This window comes from Sminthopsis crassicaudata, chromosome 1 (genome assembly GCF_048593235.1).
Source record: "Sminthopsis crassicaudata isolate SCR6 chromosome 1, ASM4859323v1, whole genome shotgun sequence".
NCBI lineage: Eukaryota > Metazoa > Chordata > Mammalia > Dasyuromorphia > Dasyuridae > Sminthopsis > Sminthopsis crassicaudata.
The window spans coordinates 418646600-418669650 of record NC_133617.1 but is presented as its reverse complement, the minus strand read 5'-3'; the positions used below and the strand labels follow the sequence as shown (position 1 = coordinate 418669650).

At 45.7% G+C, this 23051-nt stretch overlaps 1 protein-coding gene across 4 annotated transcripts in view; it reads left to right on the top strand.

Annotated features, from left to right (window-relative positions):
• CNTFR (ciliary neurotrophic factor receptor) overlaps positions 1 to 23051 on the top strand; it is a 93043-nt gene that overhangs the window by 41849 nt on the left and 28143 nt on the right. For all 4 annotated transcript variants that reach the window (XM_074280241.1, XM_074280240.1, XM_074280239.1 and 1 more), the window contains 2 exons: positions 2582 to 2663; positions 16930 to 17160. In XM_074280241.1, coding sequence (XP_074136342.1) covers positions 2582 to 2663; positions 16930 to 17160 — 313 coding nt within the window. The remainder of the gene's footprint in view (positions 1 to 2581; positions 2664 to 16929; positions 17161 to 23051) is intronic.

The window sequence follows — 23051 nt, the reverse complement described above, 5'->3', positions numbered from 1 at the left end:
AAAGTAAGAGGATGAGAGAGAGGCACAGCATTACATTGGGACCATAGCCTGTCTGGTATCATCTTACCCTGCTTCCCTCCTCCCCACATTCCCCCTTAGGGGTTGCTGTGATCTGGTTGACAGGGTGTTTAAAAGAGATTAAAGGAATTTTTCTTGACAGGTTAGAATGAGTGATTGGGAAGCGAGTGGTGGAGGGGTAACAGATTGAGAGGAAGGAAACTATGAAGGTAGGTAAGGATAGAGGAATCAGAATTAGTTTGCTTTCTTCTGTGTTGTCAGCTGCCTCATTACTTCTTCAAATCCTTCTCTTCCTCCCGTGCCTTCTGCCCTCCATCCACTCTGTACTCTTCTATCTTTCAGTTTCTGATAGCTATAGCTTTCTCCTTTTGTCAATCAATGCCCTGTGCACTCAGCACCTCACTCTCAGAGATCCCTGAGCATGGGGCTATGCTTTCTTTACACTCAGCAGGATATTTTTCAAGGAGAAGACAACGTTTTTCTTTCTTCCTCTTTGCTTACAGTGCCCACAGATGGGCACATAGATGGGGTGTTCAGAGAAGTGGAGGTGGGTTTTGAATTGGTTGCTGTAAGGGAGCAAGTAGAGTTGGGGAAGTATAGCTGGAATGAAAACAGAAGCAAGCATAGAATACTACTGGTCCCTAAGCTTTTATTCCTCCTACCTCAAACCCTAGGGGTGAGCTTTAAAAAAATGTATGGAGCTTGGTTGCTGCCCTTATCACTATTATCTAGAGAGAAGTTTGGGCCAGTCTGGAACTGGATCATAGCATTATTATGAACTTCTTGGGGATCCCCCACCCCCCAGTTCAGAGGATATCCTTTCTCCAGCATCTTCGATTTTTGGAAACAGCCAGGGTCATTGCTGCTAAGAATAGCAACAGATTTGTCTAAACAAACACGGTCATCTCCAAGTGATATCATGGCTGGAGGAAGGCTCCGGTCTGGTGATGGGGGGTGTTGGTCAGTTTGGCCAACAGTCCCTTCCACACTCCACACCCCCATTTTCTCCTAAGCTCTGTCTTCCTGATGAGATAGCAGGGTTGGGAAGAAGCCTGGCTGGATGGGAATCAGACAAGGAATAGATCTGGTCAGTGATGAGGGTGGGGTTATTTTTCCTTCTCTAAATCCAGCTAGATCATCCCGCCCCACAATCTCAAGTCTAGCCCATGCAAGGTCTTTGTACCTCTGTGAAAGAAAAGCAAGATCTCATGGGGGATGGGATAGGAAGCTAGAGCCTGGGGAGTATAGATAGCAAGTGAGGAAAGGTGAACCTGGGGAAAAATGGGACTGTACATACAAAGACCAAGATAGGGTACAACTGAGGCTGGGGAGAGCTAGAAGAGGTTTGAAGAACTGAGTAAGGCTGATCTCATGGAAGAATATAGGAATCTTGGAAGTTTGGGAAGGGAGTTTATGTTTGTAGAGAGGCAGAAGAATTTGGGGTCATGGAAGCCTCTGATAGCACAGAAGAGCTGGTGCAGAGTGTAAGGGGACTGCAGAAGCATTGAGGAGGGAAAGACTGACTTTGGGGGGTGTAGTTATCTGCTCAGGGTTAGGGCCAAGGCTAGCACATGGATCTCTTCAACTGCAGCTTGTAAAAGTTTCCCTCGTAGGACACGGCACGCTCCAGCCAGGCAGAGTTGGGGCGTGGGGGGGACAGGAACTGTTTTGTTGGGGGGGGGGCGGCACTAAGTTGGGAGAGAAAGCAGCTCCACACCCTAGAGGTTATCCTACTAAAGAGAGCTGTGTGTGTGTGTGTGTGTGTGTGTGTGTGTGTGTGTGTGTGTGTGTGTATTTGTGCTTAAGCATGAATTGTGTCACTGGGGCTATGTCTGTCTGTCTGTGTCTATGTATATCTGGGGGGAATGCCAGGTTATGGCCATTTGCCAGGCTGGATAGGAGGAGCCAGGATAGTGATTCAAGTGAGGTTTGTGGATGTCATGGGTCATGAGCTTGATGCAGAGAAAAGAAGTTAAATTTTATTCTAGAGAGGGGATGAAAATACCATATAGTTAAAAAAAGAACAGACAAGCATCCAGTGCAGCAGCCAAAGAAGCAGGGACAGGCAGAAAACGGGTGTTCTATAAATCAGCTGGGACCAATTCTTGGGCTTGAAATTGAGTAGGTCATCACTAGTGACACAACAAGGTTATGAGCACAGTTCCACAAACAGAGGCTAATTGCCTTCCATCCCAGTCTCATCTTGCATGTCCTGACTTTGGGTGATCAAGGTTCCTGCTGGTAGGTGAAAAGACTCAAGCGCCCCCTCACAACTGCCTCAGATTTGGTAATCAGCTAGTTTTCCTAGGCTGGCCCGAAAATGTATATTGTGTATTTCCTTGTATTTGACTGCAGGAGTTATTGGTGGTGATGGGGTAAGTGCTGGAGATGATGGGGGGCTGGAGTAATTGTTGGGGACGGATGGTTTGGAATCAGTGAGGGGAGTATTGTTGGGAATAGTTGGGCTGTGGGTGAGGGGGTCTTCTCATGAGTTCTCTGGGATTGATGCTCCCCCTTTCCTGGTCTCCCCTCCCTCTCCCCACTCTTCCCTGTCTCCTGCCAGATGGCCACTCCTGTTCTGTGGGCCTGCTTCGTGGTTCTTGCTGCAGGGGTCGTGGCGTATGCCCAGAGACACAGCCAGCAAGGTGAGTGACTCAGACTTCCAGAGCCCCACACCCAGTCACAAACTGCTGCACTTACATCTTCAGGCACACATTTTGACGGAAGGACACACTGCTAACATTGACACATAATCAAACACGAAGAACACATCATGTCTCTCTCTTTCGGTACATCCCTGGTTCTGGCTTTCCATGCATCTGTGTTGGGATAACTTGGCTTTGGCTCGGGAAGAAGGAAGGATATCTCCTGAGCCTGAGCTGGGAGCCAGGACTCAGCTGGAGTGACTCAGGTTAGACTGTGAGGAGGACTTTGCCCCAGTTCCCCCAAGGCTGTGCTCTCAGGTAGGGAATGGAAGACAGAACCATTTCAAGGAAACCGATTTATGGTCCAGCCAACGTTTTGCATAATCCAGACTCCTACTTTGACATCATCCAGCCAGGAATCATTGCCTAATTATGTGTCTAGCTCCATCCTAGGCACTCTTTAAAAGACATGCTCTCTGCCCTTAGAGACCTTGCTATGTGGAAGAGACATAGCCTTCAGCCTCTTTCACAGAATGTGTATTCTTAATTTTGGGAATAGCTGGTGTCTCGTTGCCATGGTGACACTGGCTTCACCTGTCATCACAGCGAATAGATAAACAAACAAATGTATAAATGCCATTTGATTCTGGTGTCCTTGAGGCTCCCTCCTCTCCTCTCAGTTCCCCAAACTTTCCCTCCCCTCCTGGCTTGGGACCGAAGACATGCTTCCCCTCCCCTATACCTCATGTTCTCCTAACACCTGTTCCCAATTCCTCTTTGTGTTCTCCTTGGTTCTATGCTAATTGCTAATTCACAACACCCCCCCTTTTTAACTCCCTCCCTCCTTTTTACTCCTGCAGCTGCTTCTGAGGAAAGAAAGAGAAAAAGAAATCATTACAGCAGGAAGGAGTGAAGCTAGATTATAAAAAGGCTTGCTGATAGCAAGAATTGGGACATGTTTTCTCTCTATTATTGAGTATCTTTTTCCTCCAGCTAGTTTTCTCTTCATGCTAGAAGACTAGAAAGGTGGGAAGGGAGGGATAAGTTAGGAAGGGCTTGGAATACCAAACAGAGAATTTTGCATTTGATCCTGGAAGTAATAAGGAGTAACTGGAATGTATTAAGTAAGTGGGGTAATGTGGTCTGGCCTGTGTTTTAGGAAAATCCTTTTTGGGATTGAACAGAGAATGGATGATAGTGAGAAGAGACTTCTTTTCCCCCACTACCTGGCTTCCCTTATGCTTGATGCCTAGTTTTCTTTCTCACAGAGAAACTCATTATCTTTCCTCCTAAACCTCCTAACTTCCCTGTACTATAGAATATCACCATCCTCCTAGTCCCCCAGGCTGGAAAATTAGGTGTCATCTTCCACTCTCCAGGCCTGCCATATCCAAAGCCTGTGCATTTCACCTTTGCAACATCTCTCTAATACACCCCTTCTCTTCTGTGACACTGCCACCAGCCTGCTGCAGGCTCTTATCACTCGTGCTTGAACCACATGCTGGTGGATCCACTTGCTTCAAGCCTCTTCTCACTCTCATCCATTCTCCATTCAATCCCCAAAGAGATTTTCCTAAAACACAGGCCAGACCATGCTACCCCACTTACTTAATACATTCCAGTGGCTCCTTATCCAGGATCAAATGCAAACTTCTCCAAGCCCTTCCTAATTTAGTCCTCCTTTCCCACCTTTCCAGTCTTCTTATGCTTTATACCATCCATTCTTTTTGATTTCATGACAATGGCATCCTTGCTCTTTGTCACATAAGACATCCCATCTCCTAACCCCCAGCAGAGAGAAGACTATTTGGGAATTCATCTTAGAGGATTGTAGGATCTTTGCTTCTCATCGAGTTATGGATAAGCTATGGGGCAAGCTCAGCCTCTAAGATTAGATGTTCAACTGCTTCTTTAGGGGTCAGGGGAGCTCTGGGAAAGATCCTAGAGTAGGAGGAGGGGCCAGGAATGTGCTGGCTTCAGGGAAAATACAGAGGCCTTCTGGCCCATGGAGTCTCCCTGGGAAAATTATCTCCTCAACTAGACCCAGCTAGAATCTTTTTTCTCTGTCTCTGTTCCCTTCATGACCTTCAGAGACCGAGTCTGAACATGATGCACCATCCATTATATCATATACCATTTACCTGGGGGGCTGAGTTCTAAACCCCTATGGGGGAGGGAGGTTTTGTTAAAGAGAAAGGTGTATCAAAATCTGAGAGGACTTGGGCAGTGGAAATCCTGCTTCATGTCATATATAGAAAGTTAGTTCAACACCTCCCCCTTTGTTTTTCAGCTAAGGAAACTGAGGGTATTTATTACCAAACCTGGGACTCCAAATCAAGTCTAAGTCTCCTGACTTCACTTTAATTCAGTTTTCTTTCTCCAATACCAAACTGTTTATACCACCTTCCACTTCCTTCTCCATTTAATAACGATCTTTTGAAGATGAGAAGACAAAGTCAGTACCACTTTGGACCCATGGAAAAGGTGTTTGAAGAGTCTCTTGGTCCATGGAGAGGTTCCTGCTATAGGGGCTTCTATGGAGGGAATGAGAGTGTTAATTAGATTTTTCAGGCTGAGCAGCATTGACTTCATTTTCTGCTCAATAAACTTGTCCCTGGGATCACTCTGACTAGGGAGGTTTGGTGATTGAAGCTTGTTCTGGCCATGGCTCCTTACATCCCACAAATTGCCCCTCTGACAGAGAGCAGCCCTTTGGAGTAACAGAAAGGAAAACTATCTCCCTAAAAAGGGAAGCAGAAATTTTGGGAGGACTTCAAATACTTGAAGGGCCTTAAATGCCTTGTCATGTGAAATAGGCAAGGCAACAAGCATTTATTAAGTTCTTGCTATGTGCCGCCCATAATGCTACGGGGTAGGGATGTAAAACAAGAAAAAAAAAAAAAAAAGGTCCTGCCCTCATAGGAACTTACAGTCAAATGGGTGAAGACAGCCTATCAAAGGGAACTGAAGAGTTGGGGGTGGATCGTGGTAGCAGCACAGCTGAGATTAGAATGAAGTATGGCCAGGTTGAGCCCATTCCCAGGAAAGTTACAGAGTGAGATAGCAGCTGAGGTTGAGTATCAGAGTTCAGAAAGTCAGAAACAGAGCCAGGAGGGGAATGAAGGTTGGCCAGCCTGGGGTCGTCACCAAGATGGAAGCCCTGGGAAGAACTCATCAGTGGGAGAAAGGAGTCATCTTGGCAGAAGGATGTTCTGGGGAGAGGAAGCCCCAGGTGCTAAGGGAAGGAAGAGGGAAAAGACTTGCTCTGCTTGGTCCTGGGGGACAGAACTAGGGACACAGGCGTATGTTCCTAGGATGCAAATATGAACTAGAATATAGATCTCTCCTAACAAGTAGATGCTGCCAAAGCAGGATAGCAGAAATATGAGGGCAGTAGGAATTTCTCTACCCCATAGTCACACAACCATAGATTTAGGGCTAGAAATCCCTCAGAGACCCTCTAGAGCAACACTCCTCCTTTCCCACTTCCACCCCTCATTTTGCAGATGAGGAAATTGAGACCTAGGAAAGTTAAGCAGCTTAACCAGGTGGTAAGTAGTAGAGGACATATTTGAACCCAGGTCCTCTAACTTTAGAGGACTCCATCCTTCTAGTTCCCCAGGCACCCAATCTGGGTGTCATCCTTGGTATCTCACTACCTCTCACCTGTCGTCTATCCAATCTGTAGTCTATAAATTTCACCTTTGCAACATCTTTCCAATACACTCCCTTGTCTCTTCTGACACTGTCACCACCACAGTGCAGGACCTCATTGCTTCACACCTTGGCTGCTGGTGGGTCTGCTGTCCTTAAATTGCTTCTCACTCCAATTCATCCTCTGTTCGGCATTTTTCCTAAAGTACAAGTCACCTTGAGCCTCTCCCCACCCCCACCCCTGCTCCATTCAGTAAACTTCAGTGGCTTCTTATCACTTGCAGGATCAAACAGAAAAGCCTCTGGTGTTCAAAGGCCTTAATAACCTAGTTCCTACCCCTACTTTCACTTTTCTAGTCTTCTTACACCTTACTCCCTTCCACACATTCTTTGATCTAGTGCCACTGACTTCCTTGCCATGCCATGATTGAGACACTGCCTCTACTCTGGGCATTTTCTCTGGCTCTCCCTCATGCCTGGAATGCTCCCTCCCCATCTCTGCCTTCTGGCTTTCCTGGCTTCCTTCAAGTCCCAACTAAATCTCATTCCCTATAAGAAGTCTTTTCTAACTCTTCTTAATTCCTATGTCTTCCCTCTCTAATTTCCTAATTTATCGTGTACATGGCATGTTTGCATATATTTTCTTGTTGCTTCCATTACTCTGTGATCTCCTTTAGGGCAGGGACTATCTGTTGCTTCTTTTTGTTTTCCCAGTGCTGAGCCCAGTACCTGCCACATAGCAGGCCCTTAATAAATGCTTCTTGACTGACTTACTCTTTCAACAGAATCAAAGGCTGATAAGTATTTGATGGAGGTGCATTAGAGTAGGGGTTCTGAACCCTTTATGTGTCCTGGACTCCTGAGCCTAGAGACTCCTTCTCACAATAATTTCTTTAAATATACAAAATAAACTTCATGGATTTACAAAGAGGATCAGTTACATTCAAATACATATAAACTCTTTATTTAATAATAATAGCCTTTGTTTTTCAAAATACATGCAGATAGTTTTCAATATCCACCCTTGTAAAATCTTATATTCCAATTTTTTCTCCTTCCCTTCCCATCTCCCCCTCCCCCTAGATAGCAAGTAATCCAATATAGATAAGTCAAAAATGTACAGTTTATCTAAACATATTTCCACATTTATCATGCTGCACAAGAAAAATCAGATCAAAAAGGGGAAAACATGAGAGAGAAAAATAAGCAAACAAACAACAACAGAAGGTGAAAATCCTATGCTGTGATCCACGTTCAGTCTCCATAGTCCTCTCTCTGGATTTGAATGGCTCTTTCCTTTACAAGTCTATTAGAATTGGCTCTTATCAAAATATGTTAACCCCAGATTGAGAGTGTAGGAAGTTTATGGTTATTTTAAGGTATAGGTGGGGTGGCTAGCTAGCTGACATGGTACACAGAACTCTGGATTTGAATCCTTCATTAAATGATTACTCTTATATGACAATGTTCCTGAACTTGCCTGAGACTCAGTTTCCTCTTTGATTAAATGCAGATAGTTGCACTTAATTATATAACTATATAGCATGGTAGCACTCACTGGTGTGAGACTCAGAAGAGATAATATATGCAAGTACTTTGCAAACCTTAAAGTGTTATATAAATGGTAGTTATTATTAAGTCTGAGATTAGTGGAAAAAACTAAATTGTCTCCTAAGGTTCCTCCCAGGTGGAATTCTTTGGAGCTTTCCAAGATTGTGTGATTGTACAATTGTGGCTTTGATGGAGAATTTAGGGAGGGAAGGAACTTTAGCCATCATGTAGTCCAATCTTTCTCACTTTATACGTGACAAGCAAAGTGTAGATGGCAAAGCCAGAGTTCAAATTCAGGCTGTTGTTTTTGAAATTCAGGGCTCTTTTCATTGAGTCTTTAGACCCTGCTGTCTCTCAGGAGTTTCTGTCTGAGTAGAAAGGAGAGGAAATATAGCTGGGGAAGAAAGATGTAGGAATTGTTATAGATCCAGGTGCAGTTGAATGGAATTGTGGCCCCCTGCTCTAGAGGCCAGACTCAGAGAGGGGATGGGAGTGTGATGTCAGACAGGGAGTTTTGGGTGAAGTAGTAGCCTGTGTGAAGCAGGTGGAAGGAGACAAGGATGACTACTCCATTTCTTGGAGCTTTTCCTTCCTTTTTTTCCCTCCTGCCCTCCCCAGGGACTTCAGTGTGCCCTCATTCTGCCCTTTTTGCTTCCCCTCCTGGATGCTCAGCATTGATGACGTGAGTCACTGTCGCTAAGGTAATGCCCTTTTTTCTCTGACTTCTGGTTCTGCTGCCCCAGTGGTGTCCTCAGGGATGCTCTTTGTACCAAAGCAGGTGCAGGGAGAAGTGGAAGAGAGACAACTCTGAAAATAGAGAGTGGGACAAAGGAGGGGCAGAGGAAGAGAGCTGGCTGTGGGTAATGGGGAAAAGCAGAAAGGAGGGAGACAAACATAATAGTGTACCAGAAAAAAACCATGAAGTTTGGAGTCAGTGATAACCTTAGCTTTTCATCTGTGAAATGAAGGTTTTAGGTTACCTTTATTATATGTCTTAACACCTGAACTTCAATTCTCACTTTGTACTTGGCTATGTGTGACCTTAAGTAAATCATTTAACTTTTCATAATGTCAAAGAAAGGAATTAGATAATTTTTGTAATTCCAATTCTTAGGCCTATGAGAGAGGACAGAGGTACAAAAGAGAGCTTTCTGGAAAGGGAGAGAGCTGGGGAGGAGAGAGAAAGAACAGAAGAACATGAGAGAGAAAAAAGACAGACTAAGAGGGAGATGGAGAGGTCTTTCTCTTCACCCTGTGCTAGTGGGGCAGAGGTCTGGCTTTCTCTTCCCCACTTCCTCCTTCTGGGCTCCAGCTGATTTACCAAAAATATCCTGTGCTTCTGGGCTGACTGGTAACTATGTAAATGTATTTGTGGCTGTGTTGGTCTATGCTTTGACTGTGGGTGTAAGTGTATGCATTTCTGAGGATAGGTGAGAGATTTCAAAGAAGGGAACTGGCAGGTAATTGTGTGTGCTACAGGGGAGTGTGTGAACCTGGATCTGCTGTATTTTGTGTTTGCATTTCTTTGTATCTGAAGGCCAGGATATTATATCTTTTGAATGGGGACTTTTTCAAGGCTGTCACTCCGTTCTTAATCAGGAGGGTGTATTTCCTGGGTTGTGACCAGCTCTTCCTCTCAGATCAGAATTTATCTCAGAGATTGTATCAGAGAACCCCCTAGATTAGGGGGTTTCCAACAGCATGAAACCCTGAGGAGGGGGTGGCAGGTGGTGCTGAGAGTCAGGTGAGATGGATGGGCTGTTGCTGAAAAGTGATGACGGCCAGTGGCTGGGGAGGCCCACAGAGGCCTCAATTCATTTCCTCAGGCAGCCCAGGGGATGGATCAGAAATCCAGCTTGAACCCTGGGCCCCCTAACTTCTCTGCTCCTCCACCATGCTTTAAACTCCTTGGCCTGCCTGCCCAGCCTCCTCCCCCATGCCTTGGGCCTCAGGCACCTAGGCTCTCCCTCTGATATCCCCCTCCACAAGCTCCCTGATCCCATCACAGTTTTCCTCACTCAATCCCAAGAGTTGGGCAGCTATAGACAGAAGAGTTAGAACCGATAAGGGCCAATCTCTTCATCTCTCCATCAGGCACAAAGGTAGTCTTGGACATAGAACCTTAGCGCTACACGTCATTTTCCTTAGACTTCTACCTTTCTTTAACAGATAAGGAAACTGAGATATAAGGGAGTGAAGAGACTTGTGTAAGGTGGCAATGAATCATGGTAGAATCAGAACTGATACCCACATGTCCAGATTTCCAGTGGTGCTTTTTTTTTTTTTTTAAGTGTGGAATAGGGACAAAAGCAAATGGAGTTCTTTAGAATTCCATTTCCCTATAACCAGATCCTTAAGCTTAGAGTTGGGGCTAAACTTCTTCTTCTAGGATCTATAAGGATATAGCCTGTCCCCATCTGAAATTCTAAAGGATAGTTCAAGAGGTGGAAAAGGGGTTGGGAATAGAGCTGGAAATGGGACAGAATAGACGAGCGATTCTGATGGGAGCTGTGTGTTCTTTGGAGGATGAACTTGGATGAATTGGTGTTTGTAGGATTGTCCTAGGAGGTGATGCTGAGTATCTACAGGGTAGATCTCCTTAAGTTCTAGTCTGAAGAGCTACAGAAGCCATACTTATTTACTCTATTTATTTAGTTAGGTACACACTATTTGACCCCACAGAAGGAACCCCATGGAAGATGTTCTTCTTTGAAGAACAATGGGACCAAGGCACTAAGATCTCTTCTTGAAGCATTCTCTTCCCCCAAAGTCCCCCTTCAGAGTGGCGACTCAGAGACGGGCACATCTTCTCCCCCAAAGATTGGAGGTTCCTTGTAGGTAGGGGTATGGTTTTTTCCCCTTTCAAAAGAAACAGAAGATAAAGGGAGGCACTTCTTGGACAAGAAAATCAAGAGTGATCCCTCTCTCGGGTAGTAGGAGAATAGCTCTGCCTTTCTTTCTTCTCCTCCCTTCCATAGGTACACAGAGCCACACTGATTAGGAACCGAGTGTTCATTCCAGCTCAGCCATTCTGGATATGTTCTCCCTCCCTGATGGGTTGGAATGTGACTCTCTGTATTCCATATTCACAATCTGTATTCAAGTGTCATCTTGACTATTTGAGTCCATAGTGATGTGCGAGCTAGTCTTCGTGGTGAGACTCACGGAAGTTCTCTCTGTAGACTCTGGTGTAACTACGTGAATAGTATGACTATTAGTGTGGTTCCGACCACAGCCATGGGAGGCTGTGTGTGTGACTGCATGTATAATTGTATGTGGCCACCGCTGTTTCCAGTGAAATTGTGTATGCTGTCCTCCAACCATCCCCTTTCTCTCCTTGTTCCCTTTGTTTTTATGACCTCATCTTCTCTGTCCCACTCACCCCCTCCCCATCTATCAATCTTTTCACAAATGGTTCTTTTAAAGGCTTTGTCACAATGTCAAGGCCAAGAACTCTGTACCCTTTCTAATCCACTGTGCCCCTAGCCCTCACTGACTCCCCACTCTGAACCTACATTTGTTCCCCAATACTCTCTCCCTTGCCTCACATGTCTCCCCCACGTCAATTCCATGATTTCCTCCTGTCACACCCTCCTTATTTCCTTGCTGTGTCTCAACCTCAACGTTCCCAGTGACAATTTGACTCCCTTGCCAACATCCAACCTCCACCTCCAAGTTCTCTCCCTTATCTTGGACTTTGTAGTGTGTGTGTATGCGCACACACTGCATTGTGGGCCTTTTTCCATGTTGATTTAATTTCACAAATGGAAAACAATTTGCAAGGAGATATGGGAACAAGACAGGGGTGGGTGGAAATATTGAGGAACTGGATAAAGAAGATATCTCTCCTCCCAAATATAATTTAGATATGACTTTTTCTTTACTATTGTATCATTTTCTTTCTAATGGTTATTGTGTAATCTCACTGCCGTTATGGTGTGAATATTTCTTGTTACAGTTACTCTTTTGTCTCTGTGTTACTGTGTCATCATTGTCATTGTCTCTATGTTTTTGTCTTATTGGGTCATTGTTAGACTGTGCTGTTTGAGTGTTATGGCATTATTTCACTGTGATTTTCTTTTAATGACTTACTGACTCAGTGGTCTCACTAGACGGTCAGTTCTTACGTCTCCTTCTCATGCAGCTGGATGGACCGGAGATGCTGCCTGGGCCCCAAGAGGTCTCTGGGGGGGCAGGGAAGGGGGGTCCTTTGGAACGTTTCCTTAAAGTTCCAGATTCTGGAAATGGAATTCCAAGGAGCTGGAGTTGGGTCTCCTGCCCAGCCCTGATGGAGGGTGAGAATCCAAGGTGGGGCCAGCATTCAGAACTGGGGAGGGAGAAGCAGAGATCGTAGCCTCTCCTCATTGGATCTCTGAAGAGGAGAGGAGAGATGGTGGGGGCCAAGGAGAGTTTCACATCTGTGTTTCAGGCTGGCTTCCTGGGGCCTATTCCACCCCATCCATCCTGTCCCTGCCATTCATCTGTCTTGTCTACCTCCCAGGGAAAGGGGTCAGAGGGGGATGGGAGAAATAGAATGGTTGAACCTTGGGTGTAAAGACCAATAGGTAGGTGGGGGGGGACTCCTCTTTCTCACTGGCCATATCTTCTCCCCCCTCTCCAAACTTTTTCTTTCTTTAGCTACACAGACAGGAACTCAGTCTCACAAAAATCAGAGAATGTAGTGTTAGCAGGGATTTTAAAGGTACTATAGCTCAACTCCTGATTTTTATATATGAGATGTGGAGGCTCAGAAGTATAAAGTTTTTTTTTTCCTCTCTCAAGGTCACACAAGGATGTATCAGTGCTAGAACTTGAACAAGAGGTTCTTATTTTGAATTCTGTTGGTCTTTCCTATCCTACTTTCCAGGTAGTCAAATCAGTATTAATCCAAAGACATGGGAAGAAGGAGAGAGGAACAAGCATTTAATAAATGTCTGTTATGTGTCAGGCACGTACCTAAGCCCTTTGCAAATATTATCTCATCATGGGGGAATGGAAGAGAAGGGAAAGCATTTACTAAATGCCTGCTATGTGCCAAGTATTGTGCTAAGTACTTCATACGTTTTATCTCATTTGATCCTCACAACAACTCTGGGAAGTAGATGCTATTACCCTACTTTACAATTGAGGAAACTGGGGCAGGGGCAGTCACACAGCTAGAAATTTGAATTAAGGTCTTTCTGACTCCAGGCCTAATGCTCTCTAACTACTTTGCTACTAGCTGTGTAGGTCTGATATCAAAAGTCACTCCTATCGACAACAGGAGGAAGCACAACCCACACCCCCAGCTCCCCACATTGAGGTTCTGTGGACATTATAGGGGAATTTGTTGAACTTTACTAAGCCAGAATTTCTCTACAGGTTAGATGAAAGTGTCTTTTTAAAGACAAAATATGGGAACCATGTTCTCACCCTACCCTATTCTCTTTGAGTTCTAAATGAGAGGAACTGAGGGGAAAGTGGGTAATAATTGGAGAGAGGATTCGTTAATATGATCAGAGTTTAGATACAAGGTCCTGTGACCTGACTGAAGGGATGGGGCTCCCAGCCCTCCAATCCTCTGAAGGATGGGAGGCCCTTCATTAACAAGTGTAATTAAGACTCTTTGAGGATAGACTGGGCCTGGCCTTAATTGGCTTGTTAACAGGAATCCCCCCCAGACTCAGCAGGTCTGCTCCATCAGGAGATGGAGAAATAATTAGCAGGAATGTTAATAAGAAATCTTCAGAGGCTTAGCTTTAGGTATAGCCACCTAATCACCCAACAGCTATTGATTGGGGTGATTTTGCTATTTATCCATCTGTCTCTGTGAGAGAGGTGTCCATCTGTCTTTTACTCCATTCTGTGTGAAGGTAGGGTGTGTGTGTGTGTGTGTGTGTGTGTGTGTGTGTGTGTGTGTGTGTGTGTGTGCTCATACTCCATTCATCCCCCTATCTATTTATCTGTTCAGCTTATTGGGCAGGATTTCTGGGTGCCTCTAGGAGTGGATGAAATTTTTGGTAGGGTAAGGTTTTTGTTACTTTCTCTGACCAAATTGGTCTCTTGACTTCTTTTCTATCCCCTGTATTTACTCTTCCCTGCTGTGGCACGAATAACCCAAGGTGTAGGAAGGAGCAATTGGGAATTCAGTCTCTGGACAGACTATTTCATTTTTTTTCAATAGTATTTTAGTTTTTTAAATGCATGTAAAGATAGTTTTTAACATACATTAAAAAAAACCTTCGGTTTCTAAATTCTTCTCCCTCTCTCCCCACCTTGTCTCCCCCCTTCCCAAGACAGCAAGCAATCTGATATAGGTTAAATATGTGCAATGTGTTTTAAAACGTACTTCCTTATTTGTCATATTGTGCAAGAAAAATCAGACCAAAAGGAGGAAAAAAAGCACAAGAAAGAAAAAACCAAACAAACAAAAAGATAAAAATACTATGCTTCAATCCACATTCATTTGGAGAGACTATTTCAAATACAAATAGTAATAACCACCCCCATCTGTCCTGCTGTCCTCTCTGAGACCAGAAAAACTTTCTCAGTCTAACTTCCATCTTTCCTGCTGTGACCCGAGATTATTTCTTTGGGACAGGGGTACATATAGGCATCCCTGTGCAAGTGGCGGGAAGAGGACTGCTCTTTGTGAGAGTTAATGCCACAGAACACACAAGTATATGAGGAAGTGTGATACATGAATGCGAGGGGATGATTTACATTAAGAATTTCATTGAATGCTGGAAAGCACGTCGAGCAGAGCTGCACGTACTGGGATGCTTTGATACTACCTAGCAGGGGACTCGAAGGAGGGATGTTGGCTTGATCAGCTAGTGCCTCCCTATCTACCTACCACCCCATTCCCTGGCTTTAGGGCAGGGCGATAGAGTTGTTTGGAGAGCCAAATAAATAGGCTTGTGTCTGTTATTATTACTCCTCCACTCTTTTCCTGTCTCTTTCCAGTAGGCAGAGCACTGAATTTTGGTTTCTATTGGGGAGAGATAGAAGAACCCCACAGTCTAACTTCTTCCCTTCCTCCCATTTATGGACCTTTGTTGCAGTGGAACAAGGCCCCTCACTCTTCTGTCTCAGATTTGCTCCTGCCGTGGTATGCGTGTTCCATCCCCACCTTCCTCTGTGACAGTCCACCTTCCATATGTCTTTGAAACCCACCTGTGCAAACGCCTACTGAGCACTGACACGGACCACTCTAACCTAGACTGGTCTCCCCCATTTCTGATGCTCCTGCACTGGGAATCTTACCCACATACTCATCTTTGAGCACATATTGTTTCGATCTCCATGAGTCTCATCTTTTTAACCAGGTTCTGAGCTTTCCAAAGACACGACTCATGTTGGTTCCTTCTCTGCACCTATCCCCACATTGCAGCCAGCATGGGGTAAGGCACACTTACCCCATAGTAACATACTTAGCAGACAGTGACTTTCATTCCATTCTCCTAATTTTGGGAGAGCCGTTTGGAAGCTTGTGGGACGGGGACACTTTGAGCTGAGGAAATTTAGAGTTGTTCACTTTACCAATTATCTATTGTTGAAAAATAAGATCAGAGGAACTATGAAAAAGTGGATAGAAGCTAGACTCTTAAGTGGAGGTTGTCATGCTTTGATCTTGGGCAGATGGCATGAGACCTCCCCTCCCCTATTCTCAACTGTCTCTTTCCCTTTTACCCTCTCTCCATGACATTCTTTCTTATTCTCTAACCTTTCTGCTTTTTTTTTTTTTTTGTTTTCCTCCCACCTCCCTCTCTGCTCTGTCTCTCCACCTTTCTTCAGCACCCCCCAATTTCCCCTGTCAGTCTGTCTGTCTCCCTTCCTCCCACCGTCTCCCCCTTCTCTCTCTCTTCCCCTCCTCCCCCTGTTCTCTTCCCCTTCCCCCCTCCTCCCTCTCTCTTTCCTCCTTCCCTCCCTTCCTCTCTCTCTGACAGGTGCTCCCTCGTCCTTCAGCTCAGTCACGCCTTGGTTGCTCAGGGCTGGAGGAGGAGGAGGGTGTTGGTTTTGGCTCTGACAGGCCCCCTCTCCTGGGGCAGGTGAGCTGACAGGCCCGAGTGCCTTCTCTCTTCTCTTCAACCCTGCCTGGCCAGGGTTCGATTCCCAACGCCAGGTGACAGCTGCACAATAATCCGTCTCTAGGCCCCAATTGTTTTGCCCATATTGTTCTGCCTGCTGCTGCTGCTGTCTGGGCCTCTCTCCATGTTCAAGGTTGGGGAGGGGGTTAGAACATGGAAGAATGCAAGCTGACAGAAAGGAGAATGGGCACACCGATGAGTCCACTGAGGACACCAGGGATATTGGGATCAGGGAAGTTTTTAGGACACAGGCGTGAGGATAACAGGGAATCATATACTGGAGACTGGGTCAGAACCAGAACTTATCTGGAGTCTCCTGTGTCCCAGAGAGGAGAATAATTGGGCTTCAGTTGTATTTATGTATGTGAATCTGAGTCCGAGGATATACACTTAACTCTTTCTTTCTTATCAGCCTGTGAATTTCTGGGACTTTCTTGTTGTTCTGTCCCTAGATGTCTTCCTGAAATAAACTCTTTAAAGCAGGAGGCTGAAAAATAAATGGCAGTTGTCACATTGATTTTGAAGGTTGGGATCAGTCAGTCACTGTTGGGGTAGGCCCCGAGATGCCATCCATCTGGGACTAGGGACAGCATCGGGTTAATTGACTAAACTGTCTGGTTTGGGGTCATTATTAGGGTCAGGATTGATCAAAGGAGGAAAAATTCAGGTTTGCATTTCTAGTCTCAGACACAAGGTTCCCTGAGAACATTGGAGCTGATGGAGGAGGTCCCTTGGTAAAATCTTTTAGACCAAGAAATTGAATTATTAGTGTATTAGTGATTGTTCCTGAGACTAAGGTACACAGTCACAAAGCCTTATACACACAACAAACATCTAGATTTTCACAGACATGGGGTAGGGCAAGGGAGATAATGAGAGATGGGAGGATTCCGAGAGAGGGCTCAGTTTTGGGGGTGCTGAAGTGCTGGGTTTAAACCTATCTTTCACAAGGCTGAGATGTCTGGGTTGACCTGTTACCTGTCTCTTTCCAGATACTCATGTGCTGTACGAACGCCTGGGTTCAGACGTGACCCTTCCCTGTGGGACAGCAGCCTGGGACACAGCAGTCACCTGGAGGGTCAACGGGACAGACCTGGAGGCTGCTCACTTGAATGGCTCCCAGTTGGTCCTTGAAGGCCTGGACCTTAGCCACAGTGGTCACTACGCCTGCTACCAGGGTTCTTCCTGGCACCTGCGCTATCAGGCCCTGCTACATGTCGGCAGTGAGTTCCCGGCCCTTAATTCTGACCCTGATCTCTGATCAGCCATGATCCAAATGAACAGGATGAGGAGTAACTGAGACAGGCAATCTCCTCACTCCTTAAGTCCATTTTCCGGCTTGTGGAGGGGTGACAGTGCCCTTTGACTCTTAACTGTGTTGCACATGGGCAATGACCATGATCTTAAAATGAAGGAGTTGGAGTAGGTGATTTGATCCCTTCCAACTCCCTTCCAGAATCCAGTCATCTTTACCTCAACGCTGGTTGTTTCTTCATTCATTTCTTGATTTTCTCCTGCAAGAGAGGTCACAGTGGAGAACAACCATGATACAAAAATATCTTTCTCTAGGATACTTTGGGAACAATCACCAATTCTCCCCTTGAGTCAATATGACAGTCGCTCCCAAATAAGTGATCTCTGCCTTTAGATAATTGCGAGTTGACTCACTAATATGAAGGGGGCAGGAATTTCTCTAGATTTCCCATGGTCGTGGGGGCAATAGAATCTTGTGTGAGAGTTTGAGGGCAATGGTAGAAGGAGTGTCAGAGATTTGAGAGAAAAATCCTGGCAGCAGCTTCTATAAACAGTAATTAAGATGAAACATAGGTAATCTGAGAAATATTCCCTGGGGTGAGAGTATGGGGGTGGTGAGGTCCTTCTGTGTATATGTAGGAAAGGGGGGTTGTATGCTCTTCCGTGTGACTATGCATGTCTCTGTGTGAATGTGATGTGATTATAATACTGTATGATTGAGTGTGATTGTGTGTGATCATGTCTGTGTGATGATCGTGTTTATGTCTTTGTGTGATTGTGAGCATGTAGGTTATTTGCTTTAAACCTAGGGAGCTCTGGGGAGAGGCTTAAAGGTGGGAGACAGGACTTAGGAAGCCAGCAGGGCCATTGGCCACACAGATACACTGATAAAGGCTGAGCTAATGGGACTGGGGTTGCTCAGTCCTAATCAGACAAGGGCATTGGAGCAGAAATAAATGTAATTGCCTGTAGTTTAATGTAATTCAGAGTCAAGCTTCTCCTTCACCCCCACCCACTGTTATAACTGGCTTCAGCTTCCAGGGGAGAAACATGAGTCTATATCCTTTCCTTGCTGCTCCTTCCTACTCTCTTCAGTTAGGTACTCTTACCCCTGCAGATACTTACTCAAGTCACTGCCCCAGCCTCAAGTCCTCTTCTTTCCCTGTTTGAAAAACGGACACATTTCTCACCAGAGTCTGGCATTAGAACAGCTGGAAGGGGTGGGCAATCAAGTGAGTTTTCTGAGAAGCCAGTGGAGTGTGGTGAAAACTGAGGAGAATTTTGAGATGTCCTGGTTGCAGGTGATTGCCTGAGGTCTTAGGAACCATTGGATTGATAGAAAGAAGAGTGTTTGAATGGAGAGTGGAAAAATTAGGGCTCTTGACTTTTGACTCTTTGTCTTTGTCTGTCTGCCTGTCTAACACACACACACAAACCCCAACTGAGAAGATGGAATTTCTCTTCTGAGAAATGGAGTATATGTGTATGAATGAGCGAGAACTGGACAGTTAGCTAGTCCTGCCCCACCGCTGAGAGGTAGTATGGACTAGAGGATAAAAGTGGGATTAGAAAAACTTTGCTTCAAGGCTCACCACTAATAAATACTGACTATAAAGCTGGATAAATTGTAAGTCCTTGCTTAGCATATTATCTGGTACATAGTAGTCTGTTAATGTTTATTGACTAACATTTAAAGTCTACTGCCTTAGGCAATTTCATAAGATGGTAAGTTGCAGAAAATGTGTTGTTTTCCATTGACAGAAAGTTGTTTTTTGTTTTCTTTCTCTTCCTTCCTTCCTTCCTTATTTTTCTTTCTTAAACTGGGAGTTTTCTATACCATTCAATTACGAATTCCTTGAGGGTAGAAACTCTTTTTTTTTTTTCCCCCATCCTTAGCACTTAGCACAGTACCTGGCACAGAATAGGCTAATAAATGTTTATTGACTGACTGATGACACAAGTAAAATATATGACCAGTTCAAAACTAAAACAACAACAACAACAAAAAAAAAACGTCTTTGAGGAGCTTGTATAAAGAAGAGAAAGTAAAGAAAGTTGCCATATTGACAGATGCCTGGAGTCTGGGTTATCAGTTTTCTTTTTCGAATCATATCTACAGAGTGTGGGAGAGCCTGTAATTTCTTCCTGGAGGGACTCCCAATATGGAAACTCTCTTCTCAGCTATAATTTGGCCACTCATCTTTCTAATCTTGAGTATTGCCTGGGGCTCATTATTGAGCATCTCCTCTCTGGAAGGCTTTGTGCTACATAGAATAAAGAGACAATAAACATAGTCCCTGCTTTTGTTGAGCTCATCATCTAGTTAGACATAAAATATACACAGAAAGCAGAGAATGGCACTTGGTGATCAAAAGTCAGAGTGGGTGGCTTAAATTCTAGTTCTATAATGAATTGAGAAGGGGGAGAGGAGGTCATTGTGAGCTGGAAGAGTTGGGGAGGACTTTTTGAAGAAGGTTGGACCTGCCCAGGAATGAGCGATGAGTAAGATTTAGACAAACTGGGAGGTGTGTGTGTGTGTGTGTGGTTTTTGGTGGGGGAAATAGACTGAGGGAGGCACAGATGAGAAATGTGCCCAGGATAAGGGTGGGGAGAGAAAGGAATCCAAGACACCAAGTAATCCCATTTACCAGCAATGGGAGCTACAGCTGACAAGGTAGGTTTGAATCCATTCATGAAGCCCTTGAATATCAGAAGAAAGAGTTTGGCTTTTGTTTGTTAGATGATAGGGAGGCACCCCATGTTTCTAAGCAGGTACCTTAGAGTGATCAAAGAACTACATGAGAAAGCATTGATCTGGCAGTGGTAGTTGAGCAGGACCTCTGCCTTTATTGGAACACACAAATCTCAGCCGAGGAAATTACCTTTACCAATTCAGGTTGGCACTTTCTCTTCAACTTAGAGCATTAATACATTGCCCGAAGCGTTAAGAAGTTAGGTGAGCTGTCTAGGGTCACACCAGCAGGATGTTAGGGGCGGGATTTGAACTCAGCTATTTCTGGCTCTAAGGCCATTTCTGGTCATTATGAAACAGCTGTCTCCACATTGTGTTAGAGAGAGAAAGAGAGAGAGAGAGAGAGAGAGAGAGAGACAGAGAGAGACAGAGAGAGAGACAGAGAGACAGAGAGAGAGAGAGAGACAGAGAGAGACAGAGAGACAGAGAGAGAGAGACAGAGAGAGAGACAGAGAGAGAGAGAGGGAGAGAGAGAAATGTCTGTAACTTGGATTTTTGCAAATCATTGTTTATTGACTTGTGCAGCACTGGAGGTCTCCAGGCAGAGGTTAGGCGAAGCTGTTGTTCCCGGGGATGACACAGAGAAGATTCCTATTTAAGCATGGCTTGAGCTAACTGACTTCCAGAGTTCCTTCCAATACTAAGGTTCTGTGAGTCTTCGAGATCACTGAGGGAAGCAGTGATTTGGGACCTGAGAACCAAACCCAATGAAGGAAACCTTCATTTGGGAACTTGATGAGGAAGAGGAGACTCTTGGAGAGGCTCCTAGAAGCCAAGGCAGGCAAAGACGTTTGTGCCTTCACCTTATTCTAAAACTGGCTCCCCAGGATGCATTTACTTCAAGAGATGGAGCAGGCAGAGGCAGGAAGAAAGCCAGGTGAGTTCAGAGTCAAGATGAAGAAGGGACCAAGAGTCAGTGGCAGAAATGCTGTGACAGACCAAATAGACCGGTGAATTTGATGATTAAAAAGTCGCTAGGAGTGACCTTGGAAAAATCAGTCTTAACAGAGAGGTGGCGACTGGAGCCAGACTGTAGGAGATTGGGGGGTGAACTATATAAATCTATGTGGAAAGTTAGCAGTGGGAGGATATTATTTTAAAGAAAGGTGCTTCAGATAGGGAAGATCTTGAGCATGTATGTAGATGAGATTTTGATATACAGAGAGGGAGAGTTTGAATAGCTTGGGACAAGAACACAGAGATAAAAAACATAGCCTTGCTTAGTATTAAGCACTCATGGAACCATGTTGGGAACAACTGAGTGGGGTCAATCAGTGAAGCTCTCTGGGAAGGGATAAAGACCACACTTTGAAGGAGAGGGCATAGACATGGTGGATCCAAGGGGAGAAGGTGGGATATTCCAGGTTAAGGAGAGACATGAACAAAGGTTGGGAGGGCAAGTGGTGGGTGGAGAATTGAGGGAGTCCGACTGGTCCAAGCGGATGGTGGATCCTGGGAAACAGTGGCAGATAAGACTGCAGAGGTAGCTTGGGGCCAACTTATGGAAGTCCTGGAATGCCAGGCTGAGGATTTTGGCCCTTCTCCCCAGGGCCAGGTCTTTGAGCCAGGGAGTGCAGGGAAGAAGCTTGTTTGGGGAAGTGGGGCCTTGGGGGGGGGAGCGTTGTGTTTAGCTGGCAGGGTTGTTCTGCCTGGGGGCCAGGCTAGAAACAGTGGGTGTTGGAGAGTTTTAGTGGCTGTAGGCTTTCCCTCACACTCCCCCCCCAACCCCTTCCCCGCTAGGACGTTCGTGCTGTGGGCTCCCATCCCTGGCCTGCTGGCGAGATGAAAGGAAAAAACATGCGGTTTGGTGGGAAAGGACATGGAAAAACAACTGAATTAGGAGCAAAACAAACAAACCCCTCCAGGGAGCTGCACACACACTCACGAGTGCACACACACATACATGTGGTCACAAGCAGACCTTGTTACTTGCTCATGGAAAGAATCCGCACTGACACAGGTAGTCAGCCCCATACACGGGGTTCTGGACACGGGCCCGGGCACCCACACTTACACACAGACAGTGGGGCGTGTTATTGGCCCCGCACAAGTACTCCTGAGTGTGAGCACGTACACTCACACGTACACACCTAGGCAGACAGAGTCTTCGTGCACTGACAGACATCCCGTGAACATGTCTCTGGGGTCACACACCGTCTCACAGCTAGCACGCGCAGTCCTGCCTTGCTTGCACACATTTGCACTACTGCACACAAACCTTCCACACTGACACTCTCAAACTCTCACGCTCGCCTTCTCTCCCTCATCACTCCCCCCTCCCTCACCCGGGAGGGGGGCCTCCACTCCTCAGCTGGACTCCAGCTGCACCAGAGTGGCTCCTTTTCTTCCCTTTCTTTGTTTTTCTTTCCTCCTTTCCCTTGGAGAAACCTGGTCCCTGTCAGAGAGGAAACCCAAGCCCTGTTCCCAGCCCTGGGGCCCCAGGGCCAGACAGCTTGCCGGCCATCCCCTCCTCCCCGCGGCAGGCCCACCCTTTCTCCTGACTACCCTCCTCTGCTTGGCCACAGACACATTGTCCCCAGCCTCAAAAAGCCACCTTTACGAGGGAAGGTGTGACCCCCCACCCTGGATGTCTTGGGCCTTTCCTAGCTAAGCTGCGCTGATTGGTGAGTCTCCTCATCCCACATAACATTGGCCTAGAATCCTGGGTCAGCCTGGGTCACCGGAGAACAGATTAATCTTGTTCTGCTTGACTCCACAGGGCAGAACTAAAGCAGAATAGGCAGAGGTTTCAGAGAAATAGAATTTAGCTTATATGAAGAAAAACTTCCTAAGAGCAGTCCCAAAGTAGAATGAGCTGCCTGAGGGGATAAGTGAGGGGAGCCAGAAGCCTTTAAGCAGAGGTTAGGGTAGAGAGGGTAGAAAGTGATGTTGAGCAAAGAATAGCTGTTGTCTACTGAGAGCCCCAAACCCGGACCATACAAGAGGAAGGGAAGACTATTGGTAGCTCTTCAGACTATCTAAGCTTCCCTCTGCTCCACTACCCCTAAGGTCTCAGAACCCAGCCCTTCTTCCAAGCCCCCTTCTTTTTGAGAGATGGGGAGGTGACGACGCTGGAGACCTAAAGGTTAGGTTCCTCTGCTTCATTTC